The 25722-nt window shown below is 27.8% G+C and overlaps 1 protein-coding gene across 7 annotated transcripts in view; it reads right to left on the bottom strand.

Moving 5' to 3' along the window:
• Nucleotides 1–25722, bottom strand: part of trol (terribly reduced optic lobes) — a 169312-nt gene that overhangs the window by 72975 nt on the left and 70615 nt on the right. For 5 of the 7 annotated variants that reach the window (XM_089228212.1, XM_089228215.1, XM_089228214.1 and 2 more), the window contains exons 4-8: nt 23324–23802; nt 20930–21089; nt 20153–20322; nt 19226–19378; nt 14692–14811 (exon numbers count right to left, since the gene is read on the bottom strand). In XM_089228212.1, coding sequence (XP_089084338.1) covers nt 14692–14811; nt 19226–19378; nt 20153–20322; nt 20930–21089; nt 23324–23802 — 1082 coding nt within the window. Of the gene's footprint in view, nt 1–3667; nt 4043–14691; nt 14812–19225; nt 19379–20152; nt 20323–20929; nt 21090–23323; nt 23803–25722 lie in introns of those variants that run through there. The other 2 variants (XM_089228217.1, XM_089228218.1) reach the window with 1 other exon arrangement.

The following is a 25722-nucleotide window of genomic DNA, read 5'->3' as shown; positions in this document are numbered from 1 at the left end:
TAAAATATTGCGCGCACGGTTTTAAACTATAGGCACATCGAGGGTACATACATACGTATTTGTATATATATATATATATATATATATATATATATATATATATATAATATATACATTTAATCCGCGAGTACCTATTCCCATATAACATGTATACAATACGCGTTTTTTAGATATTCGAAATAGTTAAGACGACGTTGGTCACGACCGAGGAATGTATCTGCTTGTATTCGCGACATTATGTAAATAAATACACGTAAACTATAGTCAGGACACGTTCATAATATGTATAATGGTATGTAAGTGTGTGCGTAATGTGTATGTGTATGTGTGACACTTAGCGACTTCATTACGTTATACTTTCATTTCAATAAAAGCGATAAGATAGCGGAAATTTAAATAATATCGCGTTATTTTGTTGTTACGAATTATTTCATCTATACAATTCATGGTGCATTATTCATGCGTTGGCAATAGGTACCTATGCCTAAATTATTTCGAGCATCTATATAGTTCCAACAGTACTTGTATGCCTATTGCAGCTTATAGAACATTACACACGATAATGTAATATATAACTGATTGGATAAAAAAAAAAAAAAAAAACACTAATTAGGGTCCTTCCGTCAATTGATAGCCACTCCGTGTCCTTCGTACTGATGTATGTCAACCGACTTGTAATTCAATCTGGTTATTATACATAATATTTACACATTGAACATTTTATTTCTTTATAAAAAAAAAAAAAAAAATGAAGAAGAAGGTATAGCCGGATACACATTATAGCATCGACTGTCAAACCGAAGAGTAATGACAAAAAGGGTTATCCTTATATACGGGTTAGATGTGTTGAACATCTGTGGCTATAGTTTAAACTATTATACATTATTTTAACCATTTAATTATCGTAACATTAAAATTCCCATGATATTTTTAACAGATGAAACGACTTTCGTTTTTATCCGTGTATACACGTGAATACGGTACGGAATTCAGGTAAAACAATAAGATGGGCGTGTGTATAGAATGAGGTTAAGGGTGCAGAGGGTAAACAAACGAAAGGACAAAAAGGGTTAAGACTGTTGAGAATTACGTGGGTATTTGAAGTGGATATATGATGTGCACTTGTGAAATGCACGTAAAATGGCTTTTAAAATATGGCGACAAAGACGAAGAGTATAATATATTAAAAGTTCTATTAATGAATGACACAAGCACTGCGGGGCTTGAGATTTGCAGACCTGCAATAAGTATTATAACTATAATATGAGTATAGTGTGTGATTAGAAAAGTATATTGGTTTTGATTATACAATAATTATTGTACATCAACATAACGTTTAAGAAGGTAGTTAAAATAATTTAAGTTGTCATAAAAGCAAGACGTGGCTGAAAATATTGTGACACGAAAGTTGCATATCGCGTTAAAATGTAGCTATTCACAATCGTGTATTCGTAAATCTTATGCGGTATTCGAAACTTTATGACACGCTCTGAAAGGCCCCTTTACATATTTTATGGAAATAATTCTATACAGAATACAAGGTAAAAATATATATACATATGAAATCTTCAGCTTCATCATTGCTCTTTTGTTCACATTGTAGTAGTTGGAAAATGTGAATATAAATATGAACAGTTTACTGCTATTTAGTCTGGGTATAAAGTATACGTCATATACCATATACCATAAACGTCCAAACCTCTTGAAAATGCTAATAATTTATTTAACTGTATCTATTATTAATTATTATAATTAATCGGTAAGTTATACAACAACAGTGGCACGTCTGTTTTATTTTTAATCATGGAACCAAAAACAGCTATTTCAATACGTTATATTTCTTAACGACGTGAACGCCCGCCCGGACTAACAAGGATATGTAACACCGACATCGTTTATTGCAAACCATTAACTAAGATATTGATAATTTATTTTATTCTTAAGTTTTCTCTCTGTGGTCACTGGTTGGGAATCCGTAGAAGTGTTTTAGTTATTTAAATAATTGCGGATTTACAAGCCGCCAAATGATATTTTTAATCTTGGCTACAAAGCATGTGTAGGCTGAAGGCCAATTTTAACATTACTCATAAATATTAATCTATACGAGAAGAGAAAACAATATTTATACGTTTCCGTGATTTAATTTTTAGAGAAAAATGGGCAATTTTTCCAGCCAGGTTTTTCAAATCGGTATAACAAATATCAACAATGCATATATATATATATACGTTTAAACTATATACGATGGTGATTATGACGTGTCAAAATTAATCGAATTGGTTTTAAGGCAAACTTACTGGTGCCCTTAAGAAAACATTTGAATGGCGCGAGGAGGTGCCGGAGATAGATTCGAATTCGATTTGGATCCGAGAAAATAATAAAGAAAAAAAAGACAATATTCCGTAGGTACCACTACATATAGAAAGTTACTTTTATTGGCCATCCAATGGCGCTTCAGGGTACCTACGTCATACAAAAGTTATTAGATTTTCGTGTATACACACGAACACACATACAGAGAGCGTCACACAAATAACGCAATTATAACTTGGGCCACCCATACTGCTTTGGTCGCTATAGGTATTATGAGTAAATTTGAAATAATCAAAATTAATTATTATATTAACCAGCCTTTGTGTCACATAGGTTCATCATAAATTTAATGCATTAAAATTACATGAACACTAAAAACTATATTTATTTATAAATAAAATCTACCTATAATATATATAGGTATATGTTACGTAGAGTAAATAGATTACGTTCAATATTATATATTGAATACTTTTAGCTAGCCAACTTTTAACAGTTTTAATAAAATTGTTATCATAGCGATTACAAAGTAATATATTTCATTGAAAATGTCAACAATATAATTCTGATGTATAATTATTATGATGTTTAATATATGGTATAACTTAAGAAAAATGATTTTAACAAGTTTGGCTAGTCGTTCACTATCGTTGATAAGTATAGAACTCTCAATAAATCTCAACAATAATCACCTAAATAAATGTTGATCGTGATGCCAAAAAAATAAATAAACGCCGCAAAACCGCGTGCCTATTGTGTAATGTATACTTTTAAATGTTATACTAAAAGTACCTGAATAGTAAAGTTGTACGTAGAAATTTTGTCTAATATTTGAATTGGGTACTTATTGTAGGCTTGATAAGATCATTATTATTTTAAGCTGTTTAATTGTTTACTTTTATAATAGTTTAATAAAATAAAATCTATAAGTATGGGTCGATAATATTAAAAATTAAAATAACTTAATACCAGAACTTAAACTATAATGTGATATAACTAAGCTACAGTATTATTATATATTACAGGTATAAAATTGTATTTAAACTTCTATTAAAACAGGTAATAATATATAAGTAAGAATAAAAATATATCTTAGGTAATTGTGAAGTTTACTAAAAAATGAAAATTTAACCATGAAAGTTAATTAATAACCGATATTTCAAGAATACCAAGTAAAAATCATAAAGTAAAAAAGAACAAACATTATACGATTTATGGTTCGCAATATGCGTCCATTGAATGTTTGAATCGACAGCTGCATCAAACTATTTTTGCACAAAAACAAACGTGCTGGTACATGATGATATGATATTATGAAATAGAAAATTATTAGAATCATTTGTCCCGGTCTTACCTGGTAACTGTTGGGCCGACTCTACGTGCAGAACGAGGCACAAGGCTAAGGCAATAATCGACAGAAATCCAGTTTTGTGGAACATCATTGCTCTTAAAATTTTATTTAAGCTGTTTTTTTTTTTTGTTTACATTAATGCCGTCCGAATCGAGTAAAAAAAAAAAAAAATAATAATAATAATAATAATATAATATATAAATCTGTCGATTAAAAAACTACATGCCGGACGATTTATTCATTCAACAACAATTCGACTGCGAGACAACTATGATTATAACATTACTATAATAATATTATAATATACGTATATGATAACACGAACGCACGTGCCAGACCACTATTTGTACAGCGAGAGCGCGTGGACTCGTGTCGGCCGGTACGAGTGCGTATGATCGCTATGTAGTACGTACCTAACGTCCTAACGGCCGTGTTTTCCCTCGCGTAGCATACGTCGGGATGTCGGTTTCGATCGGCCGCGGTCGGAATCGCGAACGTTACGAGCGGTTACCAGTTCAGTAATAACAATAATAATAATAATAACAATAATAATTGTACAGTTTTATAATAAAACCACAACCCTTTTTTGTTGGTGTTTTAAACGCCGAAAACCGCCCAACACTGTAGACATCATATCAGGTACATCCATAACCATAATGATATGTAGGTAAACCAATTTAATTGGGGAAAATTGTTTTTAAACGTTTGTGATGGTTACCTAACTACGAACCAATAATAAAATGCAGTAGACGGTGTTATTGATATTATGATAAAAAATATTATATGAGGTATGAAAAAAAAATAATAATGAAAATTGGGAGTGTACACATGCAAAATTTTATGACATTGTGTATTGCTAACGATATATAAAAAATTCCTTTTATTAATATGAAGTCAAATATAATAAAATGTATATATATATATATTTATTTATGAATTTAAATTAACTACACATATCGTTTGGAATTATTGGCTGAAAAAGAAACTCAGTAAAATGTATATGATTATATTGCAAATGGATTTTATTATTGATTAAAAATAATTTATGCAAAATTGTTTCTTTGCGACTGACTACACGCAAGAATTATGTCCCTTGTTTGCGAAATAATTCTTATTTTTTTTTAGCATATTAAAAAAAATCACTGGATAATATCGCATTTTATTAGTCTTAGTATTATAACAATAAATTCTAAGTTTATTCACTCTTATGTCTCTTGTTTAAGATATGTGTACATAAATATAAATAATATATGTTTGATGATAAATGATGACTAATAACGGGATGGTGGCATATCATTACTTTTCTTTTAAATTGTGGTTTGTTATTATTAAAAAAAAAATCCAATACCTAGCTAAATTACAGAATATAGACAGTCAAATACCTAATGTAATATTTAAAAGTTAAAATTTAACATAGTAATATAATGTATAAGCTAAAAAAAATACAGTATAAATATTGTCATATATATCATTTTATTAACGTATTAGAAATAATATGTGTATAATGTACGTGGAAATATATGGTCAGTGGATATTTTAACGTATGTTGTATTTTTAGTTGTATTTTGCTGTTATTATGATTTATGCATCGGAACAATATTATGTGTTGCTATATTTTATGAAGGTATAACATTTGGAAATAAAACGATTAAAATATATGTAGGTACTTAACATTTAACCAAAATTTTCAATTTTAATGCATTCCCATTTTTATGATTAAATTATATATTTATTAACGATTGTGCATGAGATGGAGTTTAAGTTCGAAAAAAATCAGATATTTTATAGCACTAGTGAAACTATACTTATAGCGTTAGTGCTTAACCATATTTAGCGACCAGTCGGTAGTCACCACATATTATAGTGACATTACGTTACGATAGACATGAAATATTGCAACTGTTACGATTTGTGTATTGTCTTAATTTTAATTCGTTTATGAATTAATCATATAACATTATAATAAATACGGGGACATAGATGTGATGTCATCGAGATAACCGCTGCGCAACAGTACTAGTCACACAGTATATAAAAAGTATTTGGATAGTAACTAATAAAGGTAATATAGTTTTGACTTTACCGTGGGCGCAGTTTCGTACCGATGTCATGATACTATCGTGACTTTGCAATAATAATATTATACACTACATTTTAACATTATTTGAATAGACGTACAAACACGATGAATGAATTTCTGAATACAATCGACGTGCAGTGTACCTATATTATAATGTGCATGCACCACCGAAAATGTACGTGGAAAGTCTATGGTAATGTCGCGCCTTATACATTTTAATCGAGAAAACCCGATTGTTTGTTTTTTTTGTACGTATATAATATTATCACCGTTTTGAGGGTAATGAATTATTTAGTTAACGTTTGTACGCTGCAAATCAACATGTATTGACAAATTTCACAATATTGCTTTGAGTATGGACATAGTTGATAGAAGACGCATTTCAAAGATTTTATCAGACATGTTGTCTATGCTATTATAATATATTGATGAGATTTTATTAAATTTAAAAATTATTTATAGGTTCAACTCATTTGAATGCGTCAGGAGCGTTTCTCGAGGACTAAATCACACACACTTCCTCCTCTTCTCCTCTTTTTCTCTTCCTTCTAAAGTATGATTTTTTATCTTGGAATATAAATTTATGATGTATATTGTATACTGCGACCATCTTTTTCTAGTTATCTACTACATTGATGTGCGGTTCAATCAAGTATTTTTTTTTAAATGTGCCTTTTTTCAAATTATGAGCATTACAGTTTATTTATTGAGCGTGGATAAATCGTTTAAAATTAAATGTTTATAAATATCAAATAAATTTATATTTTATAACTACAAATGCAATGAATGTACTAAATTAAGACCTTTGACGTAATTTATTATTTATGGCAGCGAATAAAAAGAAACTTTAATGCCTATTTAAATTATGCGGTTTTACTGAAATAATTGAAATGTAAAATATTGTTTTTTTTTTTATAAGTTTAAAAACAAAAGTATATATATATTTTTTAACGAAAACTAATTACAAATTATTTATTCATTTGGAGTTGTAGTTGTACATCTATATGCAGTTTATGCATGGATATAATCGGATGGCTCTATATAGTAATAACATTAAAAATAAAAATGTATTCGTGGGTAGTTCCGTCCATAAAACTAAGAGATCCTTTTGACTTATTCATCGTCTACTAATAACTAATTAATAATAATTATCATATGCCCTACAATTTCATTATATTATTTTATCAAAGTACATTATATATAATATAGTTAATCAACGGCAACCCATATCAGGTATAGCCAGGTTAGTACTATACTACTATAGTATAGTTATATTACTTATAACATACTGTTTTTCGCAATAGTTAAAAAAAAATAGTTTTAATTTTATTAGAAAACACTGTATGCAAAATACTATTACTACCTAAAAAAAGAACATACTTATTATAGTGAATAATTTCATTTGATTTTTTTGCGGTTTGAGGAAATTATGAGAAATTGTTATTCATCTGTTTACCTCTGTAATAATTTCATTGATACATAAGAATACATCATCCATAAACGCACGAAATAAATTCGTGAAATTGTGGAGGTTTAAGAATTATAAAAATATTCATACAAAATCATTCAATGATACCTCATTATAATACTATCTTTCAATAAATTTAAATTGAAAACATATCACATAATACCTATTGTTGTTTTGAATTTCAACGCCAAAGACAAAATATTATATTTAGTAATATACTGCGGTGTAAAATACCGATCATATTTCAACTCTAAGATTAGGGTTAATCACGTACAAAACGTACGGTCGTCGTTTAATCACGTACTTGCATGCAATGTGTCCCCCCCCCACTTGCAAGCCGCTCACAAACAAGGAGACTGCATTTATAGAGCACATCATAGCTAACTGTTTGTAAACATTTTATTTCGAGATAAATCACTGCACTACCGGTCGGACGAAGGTTTATGGCATGGCGCGATGGTGAAGACGATGACGAGTCGAGGGATCATAGAAGTTTCATCTCATATATTACGCCCACACGCGCGGACTGACTTTTGCCTGAGAATTTGGCTTCACGTCAATTCCAGGATGCACATTACAAGACGTATAATATACATCGAAAGCGAATAAGAAACATCGATTCGATACATAATTTTAGCGTGTAATAGCTTCCGGCTACCTTGGCTGAGAAACTTATTGTGTGCGCGTATATATTATAAGATTATTTTAATATTTATAATCACTGAAATTATACTGCCGAAGGGTGCGAATATTCGTCCAATAATATCCGTGTATACCTAGGTACCACCTTCGAGTGGGAACGCGAGGGATTAATTAATATTATTATTATGTTTAGGTACAAACCATTTACCATAAACTGTTGTATTTATTAACATTATAACATATTTTATTGCAACACCTATCGTAATAATATTGTAATCCCCTAGAGTCGTAAAATCGGTATTATTCAATAATGCCTTCTGCTATGCCTACCACTGCAGGTCAGCCGAAACCCCCAAAGATGTAAGTACCTCGTTAAAGCGTTTATTTTTGTTTTGAAATTGGATCACATCCGTAAAAACGAATTATCAAATTTAACGATTGAATCTGCAGCATCAAGCAAAAATTTGTAAGCTTTTCTCAAATATTGGAAACTATTATATCCGGTCACGCGTTAAATTCATTATATTAAATATTTAAGTTCAAACATTGTGTTTTTTAGAATGTATATGTGGTACCTAATAGTTAGCTATAGCAAATTTTTCGACATTTCCAAATAGATTTGAAGAATGAAGATTTATATAAAAACTGCAGTTTAAAAACATATCGCGCTGTGGATATGATATAAGAAAATTAATTTATGAATCCAGCAAAATGATTTTGTTGAATTAAAAACCGATAGAACACATGTAATGTTATAATATCGCTGTCTAGTCTAATTTATTGAGCTCATAAAAAAAAATGTAGTGGTTGACTTGTATGTATGTTATATCTTTATAGTCTGAACATAATTTGTTTTATGTTTATCATCATTCTGTATGTAAAAAATTTGTGGGTAAAGTTTATTTTATTTTGAGTTGACGGTCGACTTTCTGTCATTTAATTTTATATTGGCAAAAAGCGTTTTAAAATAAATAAACAATAACAGTACGGCGAAAATGGCAACACAAAGTAAATTTTCTACATTACTGTCAAAAACATTATTTTATTTTGTACGTATAATACAAGACGTGATTGATTGTAAAATTCAAAATAAAATATTTGAAAACAACAGAAAATATCACATGCTATAAACATATGAAATCTAAAACCTGAAAATGATTTCGTTTTTCCATCAAATCACCCACTCGTATTTCGTCAAAGTCCGAATGACCATGTATGTTATTATATAATAATTTTAAATATAGAACGATTCGGTCAGAAAATTGGCCAGCACATAGTGTTATCACTCAGCCTCCGCAGGACACGCTGCTAGCGCGTAAATGTAATATTTTTCCAACCTAAATATCATTCAACATACATATCAATTTTGGTAACATTTATAAAACATTACAATTTCTTTAGATTGATGACGAAGCATTTTTTATTTGATGTTTTTGAATTTTGTGGGCGTACAAAAAAAAATGATTAAATTTATTTTTAAATAACTGCAAGGAAACAAAATGGTCATAATATGTGACCTAATGCATATGATAATAATTATGTTTTAAAAACTATTACCTATATTATATCATACATAGGTTAGGTTAGGTACATTAATTTAATGTCGTCGCATTAATCTTATAGTCAATACCTACGCACAGATGAGACAGGTGTTATACCTAAGTTAAAAATTGATTTAATGAAATTAAAATTAAATTAATCCTTTTGCATACCATTGCATATTTAATAAGAAAGTATAGGAAATATTTCAATAACTTGCACGAAGTATCTACCTATAAACACAATATTCGATCGTTGATTTTAGTTGAATAAAATCTATCTAACCGTCGTGTATTAAACTTAGTAAGTTTAGATCATTTGGTCTACAAAAAAAGAATGTATTTTCAGAATGAAACAAACAATCATCAGCGATAAGTCGGCTAAGAATCTAAAGTTTATATTTTTTTTATGAGACAGTTTAATTTCAATGAATGTTTTATGTTTTTTTTATTTTGTAACGCATTTTCAAGGATTTTTTCGAATATTAATAATAATATCTAAAGTGTAAAACGTTCATGATGATGTCATGGTTTATTTTATTACAAGCAATCAGTGTATTTGCTATACATATTTATTCTATTATTAGGGTTTTCTTCTTAGATATTTTACGTGTTAAAATAAATAATATATTTTATGATTTTTATTTTTAATGAGTTATGATGAATGTATTACGAACGTTTATAATTTTCGAACACACCCAATGGCTTTTGTTGCCGCTGGTTCCTCTTAAAAAAAAAATTTCGAATAATAGATATTTAATTCGTTGACATAAATCATTAAAATTCACATCATGTATTATATTGGCTTACAAATTATATCAAAGAACAACGTTACTTAAAACTATCATTTTAAAATTGGTAATGAGAACAATCTATCATCTGGCATACTATATACGAGGTAATTTAGGCCAATTAAATAGAAATTTATATTTTCAATAAAAAGAAACTCATCTACGATCAAACTTTTGTCCATTGTCACGTATTATTTTATAGGATGTTTAATTGTTATTTATTAACATTTTACGAATAATTAAGAACTCTCGTTGATAAGTTTGCATTTATTAAGTTGCAATCAATGTAAATTGTTAGATTAAAATTAATGTTCAGAATTTAAATACAATAATGTAAATTAGGAATTGGTTTTTGCTAGTGTTAGAAATATTTTGTATGATATATAAGTAGGTACCTACATATAATACATTAAAATCATCATGTTCAAATTATATTTTCTGACTAATGATATATTAAATATATACCTACCTAATCGTATTACATATTTTATAGTATTGTGTTACACATTTATCAAAGTTATGTCTATGGATAAAAATTGAAAATAATTTGTTAATGTGGGTACATTAGACAGTACAGTTATCTATGTTTGGATGTCTCTATATAGTTAAGTTTAATTTGAAAATGTATCACTGATTCTACTTGATTTATCTATGTTACAATATACACTTGAACACGATTGATAATATAGTATATAGTATTATGTTAATACTATATAATTTCTAATATTATAAACATGTGTAATTTTCCCATTTATATTATATATTTCTCAAAATAAAATAATAAAATTCATTAAGTCACTATACGCTTGCCAAAATGTTTTGTTTTTTTTACAAAATCTGAAATATTTCATGAAACGATTGCTTGCCAGTTGTCAAAAACGAAAAGAAATCTGGCCATCTAACCGCGACATAAAAATTTGCGATTTTTACATTAGCATTTATGAGTGTATATTTGAGGAATTTGCAATGCAAAATAAAAATATATTTTTAGGTAGTTTGAATATCGGCGCAAATAAATTATATTAGTTATACAACATTGTTCTTTCAATTGCACATGCATTGTTTGTTACTCTCTGTTTATTTTGAACATGGAAAATAATTCTAAACAATTTATTCAAATAAGCGTCGTATTTACATATATATACATAGGTATTAGGTATAAAATATAATATATAATATATGTAGTCCCACCAATATATTGAAATTCGGCTGTATACTAAAAACTAGGAGCATTGGACTTGCAAGGACAACTAACAATTGTTCATTGACAAATAATAAACCTAGTCTGAGAATCTTGTTCTCATATGCGTACAGAGAGTAGGTATTTGTAGTCAATGGAAAGTCCGTACGAATTTACGTGTTTAAAATTAAAAATTATTTTACTCATTTATTTCGAGAGGTGTTGTACACCCAGCACTTTTTTTAAAACTATTTTTTAGTCACAGTTTATTCATGATAATTTTTTTTACATCCAATTATCCATATGAAATACGTTTAAGTATGTATTGCGTATACGTATATATATATATACTACATAATATATGTTGTACATAATTATGATTTGGGTTTACGTGTCGTGAAGTATTCTGAAAAAGTCTTTGAAATACAGGCGATATTTTAAGTAATAATATAATATACCAACTAAATCAGAAATTATGTTTATGATATGAAAAACCTTTAAAATCAATTTATTCTTTTATTGAACTGTGTTAAGTATGGTATATTGTGATTATGGATAAAACATATTATGAATTTATTGAATAAATAAAGTACTATACTTAAATGTAATATTTAATTGAATATTTAAATGTATAAATATTGATTTAAAAAAGTAAATACATGTATACGCGTATATAGGTCATAACATAACTTAAGACTTATGAGTACTTAATTGACATTATTACCTACTTGTAACTCGAATATGACAGGGTATAATTTTAAGATTGAACACATTTTTGTGTTTAACTTTAAATATACATAGGTAATTTCCAATCACGTCTAGTATTGCTTTATACCGGTCAGCTATAAATATTTTTCGATTTTTGTGTTACAAAAAAATCTGCAGCTTTAACGTAATGATTACGAAATAAAAGATTACCTCATATAAAACTATGGAATAAAATTTTCATTAATTTTCCATGTCAAGTTAAATTTTAAATAAAACTATATTTACGAAATTAACCATCACACGGCTCTTTGTAGGTGCCTACCAGCCTACCTACAATGCCGTTTCATTGATTGGCCATTCATTACTGCATATAAATGGTTATTATTTATATTATAGTATGAGTGAACACTGCAATGTACCTATCGTGTACACATACAATGAACGCCTACGATAATAATATAACATCGACTCATTCTTTGAGTAAATGTGCTAATAATTTAATAACACGTATTTTTGTGAACCATAACGTGCGTGCGTGTGTCTCTCTCTTTTTGTAGACAGGTATATGCGTAAACTGTGAACGTCTATTAGATAAGAAAACATTGGTTGCGGGCGGAAAACGTTGGCGTTCATGACATCACGAAATTAAATAATAACTTTGGAGTTGCTATTAAAATGAACATGGCATAAACCTACTTAAATTATACATGTATAATCAATGTGTACTCGTATCCGAGTCTGCACGCGTGTGAGTGTGTGGTGTGTAAGACATGCACCTATACGATACCATACGGGTATTATTATACGTATATAATATTTTCCGCCGGTGGCTACCTGTCTACAAGGAAAGAACCGGCTGGCACCATCGGCCAAATAAAAAGTAAATAGTCTATTATTATAGCGCTGTAGCACAAGAAAGAAGATCTATGAAATAATAATGGTAATTACACACAGTGGACGCGATCAATCTCACCAGCTGTTTTTTAAATAATTCTGAAGAGAACGACGGAGCTATTTTCATAATTTATTTTCGTTTTTTTTTAAATTTACTTCATCTTATAAAGTGATTCATGTAGTGGGTAATAATGTGAATTTATACTAATTTAGATTGGATTCATAAAATTAATAGATGAGGTCGTTGAGATTCAGAGAAACGTCATTGAACATTTTGAATATTTAAGTATCAGTGAACAGTGGCGGCTCGAAGGGAGTATATTTGAATCATGTGATTCACAAAAATATTAATTGGTGGGTGGGTGGGTGAGTCTTATGGTTGAAAAAGGTAGACTGAACCATTTTTGCAGGTTGGCAATTTAAATATTAAATTATAAATAATAAATATAATATATAGCCGTAATGTATACTCAGCAGATAATGTACAGTAATAACTAATAACTAATAACTATATTTTAGGTTGGGTGGTGTAAAAATATTAAACGTGATTCGAGGGAAAAAAAGTTCAAGCCACCACTGGCAATGTATAGATATAACGGTGTTGTATAAAATGTTTGAAAATAACATACAACAGTATAGTTACTTGGATTAAAATTCGTAATTAAAAAATCATTCAGATAACATTGTATAAATTAATAAATATTTTTAAGTTCTGATTTAATGGCCGCATTCTCTTGGTTATAACTTTTAATGTAATTCAAATAGAGTGTTCTCAGTTGTGTGAATTAGTGTATCGTTTTGAAGAGTTGGAGTAATGTTACTCGAATATAAGCTAATAAATATTTGCATAAATTTCTTGTAGTGGTATACAATTAAAATTTACCATACAAATAACCTCGTAAACACAGGTACCGATGTTTAAAAATCGAATTCAAATAGTATAGGTGTACCTATACGATAGAGGATTATGCTTTAATCTTAATACAACCAATCGGCAATCATATTCTTCAGTTAAATTGTAATTTGTAATTATGACTAAGTTGTTTATACATATGATCATATAGACATATAGTTTGGGGATGTAATACTAAGTGATTAAATGGAATATAAACTTAATCTAACGACAAATACTTGACAATATTTCGATTGGGTACTTCCAATTCCATAAAACATTGTTTGGTCTATACTCTTACATTTTATAGATAATTCAACAACCTTGTAACATTATGTAGCTTTATAAACTTATAAATATTTAAAATGTACTGGGTGCAGCAAACCCTGTTGTTAAACTGGTGTAGGATATTTAAATACATTCTAACTATTATTTAAATAATATTCATTTTACACACACACATTTATAATATAAATATACCTACTAAGTATAATAATATTATGTATTATGTATCTAACGATGTTTTTTAGTTCCGCGTTATTTTATATCTTGCACATTGTAAAAAAACATAATCGAATGTTTTTGAACATCTAAACGTTAATAAAAAATTATTCGTTAACCAATTGGTCAACTACTCATTTATCAACTTGTCTTTATATGCAAAATTAGATTGACTTGAAAATCGTTAGAATAAAATATAATAATCATCTGTTGCTGATAATACAGCGCATCGAATATTATTATGTTTTTTATCCAAAACTTCATACCTGATATTATGTAAAACTAATAACTGAAAAACAAGTATTAAATAGATGAAATAAAAAATAATCTTACTGTTAGTTGGTGGACAGCTTAGCTCGTCGGTTCGATCCAAGCAATCATTGAGACCATTGCATTTTTTTGAGTTTGGGATACATGTAAGACCGTCACATTGGAATTCATCAACCCCGCACACTGAAACACAAAGCAAATCTATTATTTTATGCAATTTTGATTAAATATACAAAAGATATCGACAAAATAGATTTGCTGATTGGTATTTGACATATAAAATGATGTCTTTATAATTAAATCAATTTTAGTAATTATAATATTTTTGTTTTAATGTTCTAATCAACAAGTGAATGTAAAAGATCAAATGAGTTATATCTTATAATAAATATATAGATTGTTATTTATTTCCAACACCAAAAAAACACAATATCTTCATTAAAATAAAATAAATGATTATAAACGGTATTTACATGGATAATTTGTAAATTTGATTTTCTAATTACTTATAAGAATTATCCCATTTTGTCGAGATGTTAAGAGCGACTATAGATAAATTTTATCTAGTAAAATGGTATACCAAACAAGTTAAGTTTTTTTTCCAATGATGATTAAAAATAAACTGAAACTTTTAAAATAAATACAAATTCAATCATACTATACAAATTATTGTAGAAATTAAAAAAGATTTTATATATAAAATAAATAATTGGAGTTAAGCATTTAAATATACTTATTATATAGATAAAAATATAGGAAATGTTTTAATTTAAACAATGAAGGTAGTTTTTTTCCTCATTAACAAAGAGGTATTTTAAATTTATAAATCAGTGATGAAAAATACTCGTCAATATGTCAAAATATATGAGTAATGTTTATTATTCAATTTACTTATATAACTCAATGGTAGAAATTATTGAAATTATATTGTTTATAACTAATAAATATAACATTAATTTAACAATATTAAAACAATAAATTAAATATTTATATCTTAGGGTCATTTTTCCTCAATAGAATGAGATACACGACGTTAAGTAATATATTAATAAACTTGTATACATTTTATTATGAAGATACTTTTGTGTTTTATTTCAAACCGGATATTTCTTTATGCAATCTAACACATAGCATGGTACTAACTATTTAATAATATACGAATATGTTTCAAATTATAACGGTCATAAAAATAATTTATTCTACAATAGATATGATACGGTCTTAAAAATACACTTTACCGTTGGGTGAATTACCATAGGTATACGTATAGAGGTAGTTTACAAGATAGATTCACTATAACGTATAACGCATTCTCTTATAGGTTTATATAATTGATCCGTTGATTAATCATTGTGATTTAGTATCCTGTAGTTGGTATTATATCAAACCCTTTAATCAAATTTACTGGGTCTTGTGGAAAGTGGTTTTACAACAGAAATCCTCAGATCACGTGAATCAATAGACCATGAACTGATTTATTGACATCACTTGATGTCTGACCTTTTTTGCATGCACTTTCGTATTTATTCATATACACATTGTAACCAGTCCTCATTATCCGGTACATAATGAATGATAGGTAAATAAAGTAATACAATTTGTTTAGAACGAACAAGATAATAATGTGCAGGTATATAGTTATATGATACAATCTTAGATTACAAGACGCTTATTAAAATTATAGTCCATGTAATAATAATAATAATATAAATTCCCATTAGTTTTTAGTTCACCAAATCTAATTAATTAATTTGAAAATGATATGTTAGTATCTACTCAAATAAATTTAAACTAGGGTTTTTTATATTTATATATTATGCAAGTATTTTTTTTTTTTACATATTTTATAACTGTTGATATACGACAAGGTATAAATTGCAAACCTGCTGCAGTGTTTGATCAAATTTCTCGTTAGGAATAACAATATAAATATTTGCCATTTTATTTGATAATTTTTTTAATATAGCTATTTTCATTAATTATCATCTTTGGCAGTGTATTATCTTGCGTTTAGGTAAAATAAATTAAATCAAAATACCTTGTGGAAATATTACGACCGACTTACGTGAAATGTTGGCAATACGCCTAAATCCATTAATGGAAGAGCACTCTAGAAATTTCCGCCTTGAGAACATTGTAATTAAATTTTGAGTTCGATTTGTTGTTTAAAATTCATGGGTTATGTTTACATATTAAATTATAAATTATAAATTTTCATACTTAAAAAAAAACGATATTACTTGGTAGTTATCTGCGATTTAAATGTCGAGCACCAAATTTATTATAATTATAAGTACCAGATTTGACGAAAATACACGAGTGGGACGCAGATAGTTGACAGCGGATTAGCGTTACAGTGTGTCAATGTTATACGTTGATGTTGGTGAGTGTTGAACAATTGAGAGCATTTTGTTTATTTTTGCACGAACACGAGTTTTCTACATTAAAATGGTTTCAATTCTATTTCTAAGACAATCGTATTATTTAATATTATTATTTAAATACATTATTTTGTATTTATTTTGACCCATTATCGTATAATAGCGTAGGTATATATAATGCAACTAGAACAGGTATAAATACACAATAATTTAAACAAACAGTAATCGTGAACGAACTTTTTAAAAAGTTTTTGATAAATTAAACTAGTAATAACTGTAAAAACAAATTATTATGTTATGTATTTTTAATGGATAGATAAAATAAAAAACCGAGTCACTCTGTTCTGCTGTATAACTTTCAACTTTCAAGTTAATTAATTATTATACAGAGTACCTAGTGTTTTTACTGTATAAGTCATTGCAATCGATGTTTTGAATCTGAATACTATTACTAATACTAATAATATCATTAATATCGCATACGAACAAAAACGATTCCGAGCGAAAAAAATGGATACGAATCAGCATAAAATTATTATATATTTCTAAAGATATCTGTAGTTAAAATATATAACATTTATATCATTATTATTAATTAATAGTTATTAGTATATTTTGAGTTTAGTAGATCGAATATAACTATTATAAATAAATACCTCAGTACCTTATAACAGTGTGAAATGTGAATAATGTAAATAGGTCGATGTGCTAAATAACTTTAAATGTATATAAATAAACTTGAAAAATCCATTACCTATTTATGGAAAATAATAATAAAAGGTTTCAAATCTATACGAGTAATATATTTTTTGAATATAGAAAAATGACGAATTAGATCTTTTTGAAAACTACAGATGTTGTGTATACAAAATATATATTCCTGTTTTCGTGTTAATTTTTCCCAATTTTTAAGAAATAAGTAGTATATTTAATCCTCAGCCCCACTTCGGTCAATTATCAACTAGATCACATCTACTACCAGAAATCATTTTCAAAACAGAGAAGATTGAAGAAGTTTTATTCTGCTTAAAAAATGTCACAATATCACATCATTATCATATAAATTATAAATGTAAAATCAATATATTCAACTATTCCTCACTACACTCAGAACCAAACACACATTTTTGATAAAGGACCTAAGATTGTATTCACTACTAAAAAAATAAAATCATACAATTTCTGTAAAACAGTATTAAATGTTTAAATATCATTATTCTATGTTTCTACATAGAGAATTATAAATCTTATTAGGTTATTATTTTCTTGATTGCTGCAACGTTATAGGTATCCACTTACTTACTCAAAATGGATTATATTTAAAACAACATTGACATATATGTGTCAGTAATGTTTGTTTTTTTTTATAATCCCGTTAAATTAAAACAAAAAAAAAACTTTTAACAAAATATAGCTTACGGTGTGTGCAATATAGTTTTGTGCATAGTATACAAATTTTATAATTAAAACGGTGTAATATTACTTTGTGGTGCATTTATAGACTACAAGATAAGTTTAGATAAAGTATCATGCACGGATATTTATACACCATCATCTTGATATATTTTTTTTTCAAAACAATACGATACTTTACTTAGGTAGCCAAAAACAGACGTTGTAGTTTAACAGCAACACTTATTGTTTATTATTATGAATAAAAATCTTGATGAAATTTTGTTGGGAGTTCCCTCGATGTATAAGGTATATAAAGTACCATACCTTTAATACAGATAATACATACCTAACTATTGTATTTTAATAATTATATTAAACATTTAATTAGTTGAATTATATAATGAAAAATAGTAATAATAACAATAATAATATGTACAAAAAATATTTTTCAGCCGTTCATATTATTTTAGATGTATTATTAAAATGTATAATTTAAATGTGACTTCTTGAAAGTTAGCAATGAATTATGTGAGTTTTGTTCACAAAGTCATCAAACTCAAAACAAAACTCATCCTTAACGCTTACACACTATATTATTATTTTAATGAAATTAGTTTGTAATTAACATCGGAATAATAATTTCCCTGTAATAGTCTACTCCACTCCCAATAGTTCGCTTATAGGTACTTGATATTTGGATAATACTTTGATTAATTAAATTAATTACCCGTCTACATTAACAAAATAACACTTATTTTTGTTATGCGTAAAACCCCAATCAAAAGAGTGGATACGATCGTTATTTTCTTATAGGAACTTACCGTTAAGTTCGATATGTCTTTGACACATTTGTTCGTCAGTTCCATCTGGGCATTCAGCCGTGCCATTGCATCGAGATTCTGCTGGTAAACAAGCGTTGGTGACTACACAAAGCATTTCGCCCGACTGGCAAGTGGCGGTGAGACCAGCGTATGCTTAAGTTGTAAAAAAATATATATATAAATGTATGTAAAAACAGAGGTTAACTACAGTAAAATCTACGGTACAAAATATAAATAATAAATATAATGGGTAGAAAGATGTTTTGAAGGCGCCATTTAAATTGATCAAGAAAAATATGTATGGCATTCTCAATAAGCTCTCAAGCAAAAATAAATATAGTGGTAATACGTTTACATGCAGGATAATCACGTAAAATAGAATCAACTACTGTAGTACTGTCAAATGTAGATCGAATAATATATAGAATTTGATTACCTACATAAAAATATTGGCAACATCTAACCACAAAAATAGAACGCATATTACTATGTAAACTATAGCATATATATATATATTATAATATAAGTATTAAGTATAGCAGTATTTAATTTTTGATATCATATTATTGGTATTGATATTATTGCTGATACACTAATGTTGTACAATTTGAAATGCAAGTATGTATTCACTACATTTAAAATATAATTAAAACCAGCTGAATTTTTATCTTGTGATTAGAATATGAACCAACACTCAGTGATTTGGATACAAATAAGAATCAATAATACCTATATGATCACAACTCGTCACCAAAGTTCTACCAGACTATTATTAAATAATTATATCATGTAATAATAAGTAATAATACTCTCAATTTCCAAACAGCAGATCCCCTAAAATGCCTGCAAAGTTATTACACAAAACAGCCCTTAGCCAGTAAATAACGTCAGATCCATCGACTGTTTATTGTTTGCGTCTAAATTTACCTTGTGTGATGTCGAATCCTTTATCGATAACAGTGAGAGGGCTACTAGGATTAAATGCTCTAGAGTTGGATATGAAATATCGGAGTTGATTTTCTAATGTTTCCTTAGTTTCTCGTCCTTCGGATTCAATGTCCACAGTTGCTCTTACAAAAAATTCGTCGCTACTTGGCCTGAAATAAAAAACCAAACGATTCGACTTCATTAATTGCAACGATTCGTACACTTAATGCGCTAAAAACTTTAAAATATACATTTTAACACAACTGAGAAAAAAGTTGTTTTTACGCTATAAATATTTTTCTTTACAATCTAAAGAAATGTTTATTGAGTAAAGATTTATATACATCAGTACATAGTTTTTTGTATAAATTGTCCAAAATCTTAAAGAGGTATTTATATATTAATATCGCGTTGAAAGAGAAACGCTAGTTGAGTCGTTTTATTCAATAATTATGTTGATACCATAAAAGTAGTATATTATGTAAATATAAACCAACAAATATAGGAATTAAAAAAATTTCAAAATATATGTGCAAACATATTTTTAAATTAGAAATTTAGACATCACGAAATTAGGGGATATCGAATTAGATTTCTTTTGTTTCTATTATTTAATTAAATACAATTAATAATTTGTGGTGGTTAATGGTTATAGGTTATATTATATTATTAGGTTATACCTATATCATATATATTAGGTATATCATAATAATATATTCTAAATCTGTTATTGAAATATCGCTAAATAGATAAGTTACGCGGTAGTTAATTTCTTACTGGATTGCTACTACTCTTGGTGAGTAAGTTCCGTATTGTTTTAATGCTTTGTTCAGTGACAAAGTGATATTGTTGGCAAGCCAGTCAAAAGCTTCGCTTTTCATATCAGCATAGTCCTTGGTATATGGCTCCATTATTGTTAAATGTACTCTGAAAATAGCTGTAAAACCAAACACAGTTTTTATTTATCTATTATAAGTGGAGATATATTTATTTAACCAGCAGACATATCATGATTAATTATTATGCAGATCACGTTTTATAATAAAAGTAATGTGATTGTAATATTGCCATTAGTATTATGAAATAATGTTGTTTTTAGATAAACATTAAATATTTATGAACACACATTATTATTTATATAGGTAGTATATAATATTATTATATAGGTAATTGTGCATTTACTATTAAATAAATAAATTAAAATAATCTGACTTGTTATACCCTAATATACTATGCCTAACAAATAAAATGAATATTCTATTGACGCATTATACTTTTTTTTTTCAAAATAAGAGGTTAATTAACTGATTACCATTTAGAATTATGCATTATAGATGTTATACGACACTATGATTTTAATAATTTATAATACACTGGTAACATTAATATTTATCTGTTACTTACATGAACAATTAGTATACCTGAAGGTGATGTGATGTAATTCTAAAAACCAAATAAATGTTTTTATCTACTATTAAAATAAAATAATTTAACATTTTAACTTCTATAGTCATATACTCGCAATGTACTTTTAAACATAATTGAGTAGCTTGTATAAAATACTTAAATGTTTTCAGTTGTCATGTCGATTTAATTATTAAGTATAAAATATTTTTTCAACGATATGTTGTTTTTCATGATCAAATGTTTTTAAATTTTGTGAAATATTTAAACAAATATCAGAAAGAGTTATTTTGATTTATACTATTAAATAATAATCAGTAGTTATTAGCTTAGTAATGAGCAATGACTAATAAAATACAATCATACTATATCCTAAAATAAAGTATAATTTTCCATGAAGATTATCAATTTGAAATACATTTTTCTATACCTATATGTGTTCATAGTTTATAAGTAGAGGTCGGATTTTTATGATTTTACATATTTGTTTCTAGTCTATGCAGTTAAATGGGAGTGAGAAATCTTTACGATTCATGAAACACAAAATTCATAGGAAAAAATTTATTTTGCATAAAAAAGCATATTTTATGGGTTAGAGAATATTTAACACGTTAGAGAATATTTGAGAATATTTTTGAATATCGGCATATAATGAATATATTTCACGTTTATCAGCACTTTGATAGGTATAATAATGTTCACCAAATAATTCTGTTTATAAATAATAAATTTCTGGGTTTTAATAAAAATTAATCGTAGGTTATTTTGTTAGCCAAAATAAATTTAAACTGAATTTTTTTTAATATTAAAAGAACATTTTGCATATTTAAGGACATAAAACATCATATATCTGGTATTTTAAAAGAATATTAAGAGAATATATTGCCTAATTTATGCGACATAAAAACATCATATTTTAAGGATTTTAAGAGATTATAAATCCGACCTCTATTTATAAGTAAAACTTCTTTCTTGAGGTATGGATGGAGAAAAAATCGTCACAAAAGAATGAAACGTCACAAAAAAATTAGACGGGGTATGAATGCGTGTGTATGACTGCGATAGAAATCGCTTGAGTGGTTAAATGTTATATGCCCGAGTGTGATAACGCGTCATTTGCTTAGTGTGTTTTCTATGTTTTTTCAATTCTACTCTCGTCTCTCCTCTTTGTGAAAAAAAGTGAATTGGTAATGTTATTGAAAATTGTTTTTTTTTTTTTTTGTGCAAATTCTGTTATCAAATTGATTACATTGCATATAATATTCGTGGTGACGATTACTGATTAAGAACATATTCGAATGAGACTACACTATGGGTTAAACCTAACTTATGATTTAACGGACCCTATACTTATGAAAGAAGTTTTACTTCCCCAGAGTGTTACTCACACACTATATTTTTTTTATGCATGGAAATATATAGCTAATATTCTTTAAAAACTATATTATATTCTTAACTATTTTGTTTTCTGTTCAATCATATTATACTTTTATTATAAATAAAAAAATATTGTCGATGAATGATGACCAGTGCAACACAGATGTTTGCGTTCACACGTGCATAGTCTATAATTAATGGAGTTTATTAAAGACTATTTTATGTTGTGGGCACCATATGAGTTATGACAGTTCTTATATTGTTGAAAAAATATCAAACAATCCATTTTTTTTTTCTCAATAACGTGACGTACAATGAACATGACGTGATATAATCTAACCCATATGAGATACGCGTGTGTAAAAATAGAATATTATATGACAGTATTACTTGTGCCTTGTTCGACAAACGACTGGGTCGGCGATAGCGGCGGAGCACTCGTCGGTGACTCAGTGGTCGTGGACGGTTGGGCGGTCGTGGACGGTTGAGTGGCCGCAGTCGCTTTTGCAGTCGTCGTCGTCGTTGTCGTGGTAGTAGCAGCAGCGACGGTAGTGGTGGTAGTGGTGCTTGTGGTCGAATCGCCGGCGTTCCAAGAGTCGGGTGGATTAGTTATGGTCAAATTAAAACCGTTTACGTTATTCATCGGCAACATATTAGTATCGTCTTGGGACCCGACTCGCTGTGGTTTGTTCGTCGTGTAACGGTCATCAGTATCTGGTCCGTCACCCGAATGATTGCCATCGCCCGACGTTAGTTCGTTGTCCTCGTCGTCATCGAACGATGGTATATCTCCGCGATTTGGTCCGTTGTCGGACGCTGTCATTGGAGCCGTCGCATCGGTATCTTCTTCCGTCGTTCTGGTCACCCTACTGAAAAAATTACGAGCAATTTATATCACTAAAGAATTCAAAAGAATGACTTAGGAACTAATAAAAATACAATGAAATGTCTATAATATATATGCTATAGTTTATATAAAAGGCTATTAGGAAAATTAGTTTTGGAAATTAAGTGTTTATTATAAAGTATAATGAATAGAGTGCTTGAATTGTCTGCGTGTGATTGTGTGGAGGGGGATGATTTTCGTAGCCCTTTTAATATTTCTCAATTCAAGCACCGATTGCTCATATTACTGCAGCTATACTCGAATAGTAACAATGTTGTCATATGTTTTTATACAATCAAATTGGGTATCATACATCATACATATATTTACGTTTTCGTATATAGAACTCACCTCCACCAAAAAACAAAAAAAAAATTAAGTAAATATTAGATAAATAAATGTATTGTATAAATACAAATTATACCTAATACGCGTTAACCGTTATTTATTTAAAATAAAATTAACGTTTTATACAAGTGCTATAGGTGCCGTTTTATTTAAATATTTATAAACGCTATATGCATCTAGCAGAAGGCGATATAATATACCCTTAAATCTAAATACATAATATAAAAAATAGCTTAAACGTTATAGACAAATATACAACCATATAACATATAAAACACTTTTAATGATACTAAAGGGACTACCTAGTAATATGTTTTCGTATTTTCCAATAATACCTACATTGATAACTTACTATGTATTAAATACTTTGATGGATTAAAAAAGTACGTCAACTAGTAATGAAGCTAAGATTTTGAGGCTTCTTCACAAGTTCATAACTATAAGCGTCCTTGCAATATAATTTCTATATAATATTATAGAATTATAACTTAAAAGAATTTATGATAGATCATTATTTACAAAAATAACAAACACGTTCAATGCAATAAATGAAACATCTAATTTATATCATTAGATCTTCAATAAACGTATAAGTGCATATTATACTCAAAGCATAAATTATAGAATTATAAAATGAGCAAAACATTTTGAAATAAAAAATCAATTCAAGTCTATATATAAAATATAAGCAATTCAATCGTAAGAATTATGATTAGTAAATAGTTATAATGTATTTTTTTTAAAACGTATTTAAACGATATTTATCCGTAGTTAATAAGTAATTTATGTGACATATTTTTGCATATCTAGAGTAGTACGTATAATCTACTAGTAATGGTTTCTGTAGGACGCTCCAATACGATGACAACTAGAATAAATACAAAATAGGTACATACTAATTATTTTACAATGCCAATGTCGTCAACCCATTTTATTTATATTCATAAGCATCATAATATATAAAATATGCATCTCTATAAATATTTAACTAGGAAAATTTCTATTAATTCTTGGAGCAAGGTAAATTACACATGTATTTCAGGTGATGGATGGCCTTATAGACTAAACTCGACTATTCATATATTTCGCGATCAAACTTTTGATATTAGCTATATATAATAAGAAAATATACGATTGAAAGTATAGGTATACAAAGTTGTATAGAGATAACCAAACAATTATCTAGATACGATAACAAGTAATTCATTGAAATTGTAACAAGATATAAAAACAGATAATTTAAAACTTGCATTTTTAAAACAGTATTATTGCTATAAAATATGTTATATGAGTTAAAAATTTTACATTGTGAATACGTGTTTTAATACGTTTAAACCATTTGTGTTTACAGAGAACGAACATTATATCTGCAAGAAATAACTATAGATAAACACACGTAATAAATATTCATAAGGGTACTAAGAGAAAGTGAAAATAAAATACAGTAAATATAGGCATATTCTTGGAAATAGGGTGTATAAATAAAAACAATAATTAAAACCCCTAGAAAAAAATCCAAATGATCGTCAAAAAAATATATCTAGGTGACTTATCT

Source organism: Diuraphis noxia, unplaced genomic scaffold (assembly GCF_037042655.1).
Source record: "Diuraphis noxia isolate RWA-SAM2 unplaced genomic scaffold, SU_Dnox_SAM2 contig0005, whole genome shotgun sequence".
Lineage (NCBI taxonomy): Eukaryota > Metazoa > Arthropoda > Insecta > Hemiptera > Aphididae > Diuraphis > Diuraphis noxia.
The sequence above is the reverse complement of the archived record's forward strand: the minus strand, read 5'-3'. Positions and strand labels throughout refer to the sequence as shown.